Consider the following 10665-nt stretch of genomic DNA (forward strand, 5'->3'; position numbering starts at 1 on the left):
TCATCATTGCTCAACGATTTATCAGTAATATCACTGCGCGTACGTTCCAAAGGCACGGAAACCGTTTTATACCCCATGATATCCGGAATTTTTCCCATTTTTCCGGCATTGGGTTTCGTCCTAGACCGTCGAGACGCCCGTTGTCGCATTTTCTACTATTTTATTTTCAAATAAATCAACACTTATTTATTTCAGACGAAGGGAGAATTCTCCGGGGAGAAATCGTAACCGTAACCTGACGGTTATCACTGACATTCACGTTAAGGTTGCATTGGCATTTCCAGGCTTTCATCAATTATCCCACCCTTTGGATGATTTAGACACTGACCTCTTTAAAGAATAATGTCATATTGAAAAAATTGTTGTTGTATTCTATTGTTGTCTTTTCCGCGCGAAATAAATGATGAGATTATATAATTAATTATTGAGTAAATTGAGTTCTTCTAGTAAATTTGACGGGAGTTCCTGAAGAATTTTATTAATAATTCCGTTCGTTCTGTTTATTTAGTTTTTTTTTATTTAGTTTTTTAGGAGTTCCTGAAGAATTTTATTAATAATTCCGTTCGTTCTGTTTATTTAGTTTTTCAGCAGAAATAAAAATTTTTAATCAAATTAGACGTGTTTTGGATTTTTTTTTTCAGCATTGATATGAGCTTCCGGCACTCGTCCAGATTCACTCTAATCGAAAAAGCTACAACCCCTCAGAATCACTGGTACTCGCACGTGGGTGGCCATATGTCCCGGAGTATTACATATCTCAAGTTATTACACGTGTTTCTTTTTTTCTTTTCGGTACCCGAGGACGAGCACTTGGTGGTGATGCATGTGTCGCACTACGTACAGATATGGAATTGAGGCGCTGGTGGAGTCACCAGGTTGAAACTATAAAAGTATTGATTTGAAGAGTATCGATCGCTTTGGAAATAAAACATCGGGGAGACAAACTTAAGGGGAATTATAATGTCTTTCGGGAAATGAGAGAAGGGAGAGAAACCTCTCGTTATTTGGGTCAATTCAGTTTTTAGGGGTTCGCGCTCCTCGGAGAAACCAGATTTTTTATCGGAATTATTGATGATAGAATTCATAGTTCGATGAATGATCGAATAGGGACGATAAATTCCTTTGGACGGAATTCATTATATTTAATTTAAACAATTTAATTTCTTTGCAAAATCGAAGAATTGAATTCTTCAAAAATTCAATTGAATTCAAAATATTCTGATGAATTTGAAATGAATGGATAATAATCTAGAGGCCAAATTTTTCAAAAAGATTCAAATATTTAGTTATTATAATTTGCAACTTCCTAAGCTAATCAATTTAAATCGATTTTTTTTCAATTCCCAATGACAATGGAAAAAAATCAATTAGCCCTCACCCATACATTTAATTACAATCTAACTATAACTTAATGATAATTCAATTATAACGTAATTATAATTGAATTTGAATGCGATGATAATACAATTTGATAATAATAATTTGATTAAATTATAATCAAGTGGAATATCCGAATTCGATGAAATAAAAAGTCCGAGTGATTCAATCGAATAAAAACAATTCTCCTCAATTCCGAATAACGACCGGAAAAAATTCCACAGGTTCTCCCCCGTGTATTTAATTAGAATTTAATACACCATCCCCCTCATAAAAGTATGTTGTCTCATGGCCATTATACAGGAACTCCGCTACGAGGAGTGGCATGTCAAAGATAGAATTTATAGCCGGTCAATGAAAGTGACGCTGGTACGATAAGATATATTCGTGAAAATTGCAGTTTCAAATTACTCTCCAAGCAAAAAAAAAATACCCGTTGCATAACAACCAATGAATAATTAAAAAGCCTCGAAATGCCGCCCCCCCATACAACGTATAATGAGTTTTAGCAACGAATAGTATTTATTTTGGTCTTACGAGGTCACACAGATGATGACGTGAGAATTATAGAAGAAAACAATATTATTAGAAATTCTGGGGATAAAAACCGGGGAACGATGACAAATTCCACTCCACAACTCTAGTTTATCTCTCTCAGATCGAAATCGCTTTGGATTCTTCATCCATTTTCATGACTTTTTTTTTAATTTTCAACGATAAAAATCGCCTGCGTCCGCGAAACCGAGCGCTCAACGTCACACTGAGTTTTAACCGACGAAAATCACTCGTAGAGACAGAATCCAGGAATACAGCGAGAAAAACTTGTGTGCGCACGTGCGTACATGAGCTCATGGCATTTGGCAGAAGAATATTTATTTACTAGAATGATTTTTCGGTTGAGGCGACTACTATTTTATTCAAAATTACTCATCGATTTTTTATTCCCTTCTTTATAACAATTTATTACGAATTTAATTCTTCGGTTCAATATTTAAAATTCAATTCCAATAATCAAAGTATAAAAAATCGAGCAGTTCATGAAGTGAAAGACATTTGGCTTCTGCAAGAATTATTTACTAAAATTAAATCACTTGTCAAGTGGTACAAGGAAATATTGCGATTTTGATACGAAAATTTGCAGTTTATTTTGGAATTCGCCTCGCGTTTTGGGTATTTCGAATATTTTTTAAGCCCTTATTGTTGTTTTTTTGAGGGAGCGAATAAAATGGTGGAACTAATGAATAGATTAATTGAATTGAAATACAATTTAAACACTTACTTTGTTTTGGAAAGATTTGGATCACTCGTCTTCCGCTTCTCTCGCAACTGCCGCTGAAAAAAAAAATTACCATCATTCTCCCCTCATAAACGTCATGTTCACTTCTAAATAGTTGTGGTGAACCGTCTCGGTATAATTTAGCCGATGTTAATCGGCCTTGCGGTCACTAAATAATGTGCACTAAAGGGTTAGTGACTTTGGAAATCACAGGGATTCATGGGAATCCTGCAATTTCTAATTGTTAAATTGTCTCGAAATGAATAATTAAAAAGAAAGCGAAAATACCGGTCAATTGAACGTTCATAAAAAATCAATTCGTGCTGAATTCAAGAAACCAATGACTTCAATGACTTCCTACGAATCAATATTGGTCGTGAGAATGAAATAAAACATTTTTTACACGAGAAAAATGTGCGTGAGCTTTTTTATCGGACAAAATGGTGGAAATCATTGATTTGCGATTCATAAAAGCATAAAATCAGGGGAAATGAGTGAAATTCGAGACCATATTGGAAATCAATTCCTTCTGGGACTCATTATAATTACAGAATTTCATTTTTCAATTTACCTTGTTGTGGATACGTTCTTTATAACTCTCAGATCTGTTTATGTTCGATGTCTTTGGCTTGCTGGAAATATTTTGCTGCACCCTGAAACAAAATTCCCCCATTAATTTCAAAAGAAGACTTTGACCTCTGCTTTAAGAAGAAAAAAAGTTATTCCTGTCGCGTAAATAAACTTGATACAACAAAATGTTTAGACGTCTCAACATAAAAGCCCCATTTAAATTCTTTCCCAAACAAATTTGTGTGACAGTAAATTTCAATATCGAAATGACGAAAGGAGAAGACTCTTGTCCGTCCAGTCTTTCGTAAATATCTCCAGAACCAAGAGAAATATTGAAATGTTTATGATGACCTTTATTGCAGTTTAAATCAGTCCTCAAAAAAAAGTTCTCCCAAAAATTGAATTATCGCTCATAGTTTCGGCGAAAATGTACCGAAAAAAAATTGTTTCGATAATTTCATTGGAGATTTAGTTATAATAACGAATTTCTGTAAGTGACAAGGCGATCTTACATTTCGGAGATGTCTTCCCTGGATGAAGGATCATCCATGCTATCAGGATGATCGTTAAATCCGAAGAGACGTCCTCTCTCGGCACTAGTTCTTGCGTTACCACTGGCTAGACCTCGGTGCTCCCCTTTAAACAATTGACAAATGACAAACAATTACCAAACATTTGTAAAAAGATTGACAAACAGAAAGCAAGACGATATGTAAATTGACGTATTGGCTGGTATCCAAATATTCCATACTTCTATCATTGATGTTGAGGTGCGGTGATCTGTGAAAGCCAGGGCATCTCACAGAGCACTGCTCCAAGTATAGATCCACCAGTTGCCCCTTCCCCCAGGAAAATTTTCTCGACGTGCATCGTTTTACATCTGGGGAATGGGAGGGGGAGGGGGACTAAAAAAATATCTCCAATTCCCGGCAGTCCCCATTACGGTAGGAAACCAAAATACACTCGAAAATGTATTTCCGATGTCGCTCCAGAGACGCCATTCACATTGGCCCCGTTGTCTGGGTTCGGAAACACTTTTTCGAGGATAATGCATGTCTGCGACACGCGCCCCTACTTTTTCTCACTCATCGCCGACGCGTAATTGAATTTAGGAGGCTTAATGAGAGAGAATGACATTTTCTTTGAAGTTCCTACGAATTCGTTCTTTTTTTTGCCTTTTAGGTGATAGTTGCAGAAAATCACTTGATATGCTGAATTTACTCTCTCATCAATCGACTGAAAAATCTATTGATTCTCGGAGGAAACGTCAAGATACTTTTTTTATGGAGAATTTAATTAGCTATAAACGTGTTCCTTATTGTTTTCATTTTAACTAAATAGCGGTTTAGATAAATGAATAATTTTTTTGTAAAACTGCACTAATGAGTTAATTTACTGAGATAAAATGAGAATAATGCCCTCTTTATTTCGAGAATGACATTCATTAAATTATGATTACAAGGAGATAAAGCTCACCGTTCTCGCCATCTATCAACGCGCCCTCCTCTTCTGCTCTCTTAGTGCGTTCGACTGAAAGACGAAATCCCATAAATGATGATGTGGAATTTGTATAAAAGAAAAAGAAAGCGGGGGAACCCTTAATTAAATTTAAATTTCAAAGTCCTACATAAATAAGAATGAATCCCTACAAATAAAAATTAAACGAGAAAAAAAAACAGAAATAAATGAATTGAAAAAATGTAAAAAAGGATAAATGAACTCACCCAGATGCAGTTGATTTTGATGATAATGATGAGATGACGGTGGTTTCCTTTCAGGCCTGTATATCCTCTCCATGAGTTTACTAAGTGCATCATTGGCCTTCTCCTTCCTAATATGTGGCCCAGGGCAGTCCTCCTGAACAACCCTAACACAAGGTCGATGAACACTCAATGAACAATCACTGCACTGATATCCCTGCGGTCCGATTCCCCCAATAATGGTCTGACAATGATTGCAATACGTAACAGTGAAATACTGATGTGCAGCAAAATGATGACCCCTTACAGTCATCTTTCTATTCTTGCCAGTAAGTATTCTCGCCTTGATAATGGACTTGTCCTTAGCCACAAAGGTTGGTACACGATCAAGTGACACAGATCTAACTTGAAATATCTTCGTCAATATCGTTGCCAGTCCAGCTGCAGTGGTAAATTGACGTAGATCCCCTTGATCCTTCTCAATATCCTCAAGATATCCCTCCATCTTGGGTAATAGATAAGTCTCAATGATCTTCGCCTCTTTGGATTTATCAGACTCACTCTCATCGAGCTGCGTATCACTGGGGCCAAATAGCATTCCCAATCCAGCTGTTCTCTTCTGCTGAAAATCTGCCAACTGCTCGTTAAGCTCCTCCTTGGCCTTGGCCCTTGCTTTCCAGAATATCTTTCGAAGTATCTCCTCCTTGTCGGATTCCTTCAAGAGGACATCGTCAATTTCACGCGCTATATTTTCATCGACATTGTTGAGACGGAGTGGAGCACCTGGAACTAGAAAACTCGAGTGGATCTCGTAGGCCCATTTCTTCATCTCTTTGGCATTTCCCTCCTTGTAGAGATCTGTTACGAGGTAGAAGAGGAGGCCCGATGGATCGCTGTTGGAGAGTACGTAGTTTATGAAGACTGAGAGGTGTGCGTGGTGCTCCCATAATCGAGAGAGGGATTTGAAGGGTCCATGATCCTCCAGTTGCCCCACTTCTTGGTCACTCATGTCGTCGTCCTCCATTGACATTATGGGTTGTTGAATTGTTGGCAGACCTGGGGTCTCTGTTGATCCCTGACGTGGGGGTGATGCTGGAGAAAAACTATCGTTCATCAAGCTGTCGTTCAGAGTTGATGATAGCAACTCTCCACTTGGACTTGGCTGGGGGTAAGGGGGTGGTGGAGTTCCAGGGGGTGTTATGTGCACTGGATCGTCCAAATCTATTCCACTGTGACGGGTGTGACGGTGGGGTGATAGATCACTCATCGATTCTGAGGCTATTAGCCTTTTACTGGCCTCTGAGGGCGATATCGACGTACCAAGCTGCTCTGGGGAGGATTTTGTACGCTGGTGCTTACTCAGACCCGTTGGCGAACTCAAGTGGCTGTCCTGCGAGAACTGCGGCAAAAATCCCAGGGGTTTTAACATTTTTTTAAAAGGATTTTTCCACAAACAATTTTACCACATTTTTACAACGAGAAAAAAAAATATTTTGACAGGTTAAATATCTTCTCGTGAGATTCAATTTTTTATTCTTTGATCAATGCAATTTGTAAACAGTGAATTTCATTCACTCTTTAATTTATTTATTTCATGTGGAAAGATTTTTTTTCCTCGGTTTACTGAGTTTTTCTGGTCTGGGGATTTTCGGTTAAAATAATTTATAGTTTTTAGTAAATATCCATTTATATCAGAAAAATTAATAGAAGGGGAGATACGAGAAAAAAATGATTGAATTTTCAGGAAACCATGAAATAGTGTGGACTTATCCGAATTATCGAATTTAACGCAATTTTTCGGAAAACTCAGTAATTCTTTGAGCAGTGATGAACCCGCAAATTCATTTTACCAGTTTACTACATTTTTAGATAAATAAGAATAATTAACAATAAAAATAAAGGGATAATGTGGTATGTACACATGAGTGAACACAAAATACAAATGAATGAATGGAATGCTTTCGTCCCCCATAAGTTAATTCAGCTAAGCACACATAAAAATAATCCAGTAGTAAAGAGATAAACATCCCAATTATTACCTTTTACCTCTTCACTGCTGAATTCATAGAAAAATCTTGCTTTTTCCTGTGAAATTCGATGAAATTTCTAAAAACTCTAGCTATTTATTTGTAAAAAATACACACGGGCCTTAATTGAAAAAAAAAAACAAATAGAATGTTTCGATAAAATTCTGACAGAATTATACAAAAAATCTATTTTGCAAAATTTGCATTAAAAATAATTTAAACTAAGTTTTAAAAGAAATTTAATAGAATTCCATAGATGAAGCTGAGATGTTCCTATGAAAATAATTTTATGTGTGAGGTAATTAGGATAGTGTTGTCCCTTGTTTTTTTTTGCTGTCGAGGTTGTTCTCCTTATCACTACTTACAGAGTTAGGGATGCCGTGACTGGTGGTGGGGGCCGTTAAATGAGTCAGCAGATGTCGCTCCATCTCTAACTGTCCGGATTGTATGATATTATGTGTATTTGGAGTGGGTGGAGGTCGTGGTGGCAATGGAGGTGGGGAAAGACTCTGCACAGGAAGGGATTTACGTGAAGGCAGTGGTGGTGGTACATCACTGGATTGACCAGTTGCACCACCACCTTGGGTGCCTGGATAATGCCCAGAGGGAGACGAAGCATTTGTTACCAGGGGGCAAGGCTGTAAGACAACAAAAAGCTAATTAACAAAATCTAATTAAAAATTATAAAAATTATTCCAAAATCAACGATAAATATTTTGGGAGACGATTAATTTGGGAATGAATGAGGATTTATCTATTTATATATTTTACAGAGAAGAAAAATTCATTGATTTTCAAGGATTACTCGATTCTATGGTGAAAAGTGAGGTACAGTGAATAATTGAAGAAAACTATTTGAAAAATTTGTTTCATTGCTATTCATATCGTGCATTTGTAATTAAAAAATTCCAATTAGTGGGAGATAGTCCTGAAAATCAATTGTTTTCTCTGTGATACTCAACGGAATTGAGGGATATTTAATTCTAAAACTGTACAAAATTAAGTGCGGCTGACAATTTTCCTGTGAACGTGAATACTGTACAGGGTAAGATTAATATTCCAATCTAAAACAAACTAAAAGCCGGATGAATGCTCCAGGGATTGGAGAATAATCGGCGAATTGAGGGGATAGATCACCTGATCACTAGGAGTCATTGCTGCGAGTTCCTCCTGAAGCTTTCGAACCCTACGCTCAGCCCCAGCTAGTTCTGACTGAAGATTAACAATATTCGACGTATTTCCCGAGCTCGTTCCAGTCTTTGCCAAGTCATATCGAAGTTTGTCGACATAACTCTGCTCCTTCTCCAGCATTAATTGAAAAGTAGTAACTCGTTGTGCATCCATTTGTCGCTTTTTCTCATGCTGAGATTGAAAAATTGATAGAAATATAATAAAATAACACGAAGATACCATAATCGGACAAATAAGTCCTCGAGAAATTTTTCTCTGTCTCTTTTCATGAATATTGTAAAGACTCACATCAACAGGCTGAGGTCCAGTAATACGGGTGGAGCAAGGGGCACCACCGGCTGGAGCAGTGGCAGCTCGATGGAGGGACGTAGCTGATTGTGATGGTGACACCATTGATCCAGAGGGTGTCAGACTCGTCGGTCGCTGTTGTCCCTCGTGAAAGCCAGTTGATCTCACTGGATGATTAGCCAGTGTTGCAAGCAGTGGGTCTGGTTGCACTGTCAAAACCACCTGCGTCGATGCTGCGCAAAAAAATTAAGGAGGAAATCCCCATTAGTCACAAAAAACAACTCCAAACTTATAGAATCGAATAAAAATTTATTATCTAATCAATTGCGTTCTTAATCTACTCTTTACCGGTGTGGAGGTTCTGGGTGATCGTCATCGACTGAACAATCTCCCTCGAAAACTCGAAATATGGGGAAAAAAAAATCTCACACCGAGAAAGCCCAGGTGTATATTAATATGAATGACGTATTGAGGCATCCACACTTCGTCGCTGTGTGAGATCGCGAGATGAACTCATTGCCAGTCTTTTGATGTAACGTCTTGCCACGTCTGTTTAATCCCGCAGGGGCCATAATATTTCGGAGCGTAGAACAAAAAATTTTTCGTTTTTCGTATTGATTTAATTTGAGGAAAATATCTCGGTTCCTGTGGAGGAGAAAGATCCATTTATGGATCTTTCTAAAAAAAATCAACGCATATTCGATTTTTAATGAAACGTCTAGAAGAAATTGAACCAAAAATTTCTAGTGAATTTTTCGTAGAATTGTAGTAATATAGGAACTCTGAAAAAATCATTTTGAAGAATCTTTACTGAAAAATTTCCGACAGAATAATCAACGTCTATACGAATTATTTTATAGGCAAAAGTTTATTCAATGAAATCCCTAATCTTTCAATAAAAATCGCTCATACCACAAGAACCCGCACATTTTTCCTCCATAAAAACAAACGAAATAACCTCGGGCTCTCGTCACCGCTATAAACATGTGTTTACATCATAGTAGTCACAGCTGATAATATTTATTACCGTCACAATGCACAAGCAGCATTCAACACTTCACGTCCACTTGAAAACTCCTAGAAATCTAAACGATAAACTCAAATACTCACATTTTATCAACTCAACGACGTCGGTGTGCACTGACTGCATGACGTTGACTCCATTCACCTATCGAATTATCAACATTAAAAAAACTCGAGGAAAAATTAAAAAGAAAAATCAAAGCAAAAAACCAGCGGTAAAGTAAAAAAGAGTCAAAACAGTCAAATGATCCCCTCGATTTTTCGAAAATATCTCGATAATTGCAAGAGATATCAAAATTTTTATTAGAACCTTTTTTGTGGGTCTAACTGAGAGTGACGAAAAAGGTCCTCACAAAAATTTTCCTATCTCCATCAGTCTCGAAGATATTCCGATAAAATCGAATCGAAACTGTGTTATTAGTTATTGACTCTTTTTACCACTGACTGCATAAATAAATAAGGAATGTAACGGGGGTAATGACACCCACCTTGAGTATTCTATCACCGGCAACGAGACCAGCCCTAGCAGCAGCACCACCTACAAGTTCCGTTAACAATCACTATCTATCACATATCTAACACATCCTCATGGTAATAACAGTGAAGCACTCGACAAAACTACTGTACATTGACGATTTGGTTTTTTTTTTTTGTTAAATCTGGTGGTAAATTACCCTCTTTGACTGACTGGACGTAGACGGGATTGTCTCCTGACACTTTCATACCGTAACCAGCATCATCTTTGTAGACAACTAGAGTTGCAACGGGCAGTGGCTCCTGTCCAACTTTTCCAGCCCCGACCGCCCGGCGCAACGGTGTTGTCGTTCCATTCATCCCTCTTCTTTAATCCCGCCACACCTTTATCGCCTTTTTCACCTCTTCGAGGGATTACTCATCGACCCTGTGACAATTCAAATTATTTCGATATTATGACTCTTCAGGAATCAGTATTTATTTCAATCATTTGACGCCAGAGAGGAATTACAGTGGAAATTCTAGAGAAAATCGTTTGCAAATGGTACACCATTTTTTGTAGCACTTATTTTGGAATTATTAATGATTCGTGGGATTTATTATAATTTCATTAATGAGGAAATACAAAGAAAAATGAAAATTCTGCCAATTGTTGCAAATGGTAAACTAGAATAATTCCATTTGTTAATGTCAGTCTATAGCGAATATTCTGGAGTTGAACTTACAATACAAATTGTTT

General features: G+C 37.2%; 2 protein-coding genes across 2 annotated transcripts in view; both read right to left on the reverse strand.

Moving 5' to 3' along the window:
* The window catches only part of LOC105264682 (Rho guanine nucleotide exchange factor 2), a gene marked incomplete in the record, with an annotated part of 13166 nt that extends 4350 nt beyond the window's left edge, over window positions 1–8816 (reverse strand). The window contains 9 exon segments of the mRNA XM_011301718.1: window positions 2657–2709; window positions 3225–3306; window positions 3736–3859; window positions 4700–4753; window positions 4948–6322; window positions 7316–7588; window positions 8088–8312; window positions 8430–8662; window positions 8778–8816. Coding sequence (XP_011300020.1) covers window positions 2657–2709; window positions 3225–3306; window positions 3736–3859; window positions 4700–4753; window positions 4948–6322; window positions 7316–7588; window positions 8088–8312; window positions 8430–8662; window positions 8778–8805 — 2447 coding nt within the window.
* A 1524-nt stretch (window positions 8817–10340) lies between these two features.
* Window positions 10341–10665, reverse strand: part of LOC105264736 (tectonic-3) — a 5849-nt gene continuing 5524 nt past the window's right edge. The window contains 1 exon segment of the mRNA XM_011301818.1: window positions 10341–10353. Within this exon segment, the coding sequence (XP_011300120.1) occupies window positions 10341–10353 (13 nt within the window).

This window comes from Fopius arisanus, unplaced genomic scaffold, assembly GCF_000806365.1.
Source record: "Fopius arisanus strain USDA-PBARC FA_bdor unplaced genomic scaffold, ASM80636v1 scaffold00024, whole genome shotgun sequence".
Taxonomy (NCBI): domain Eukaryota; kingdom Metazoa; phylum Arthropoda; class Insecta; order Hymenoptera; family Braconidae; genus Fopius; species Fopius arisanus.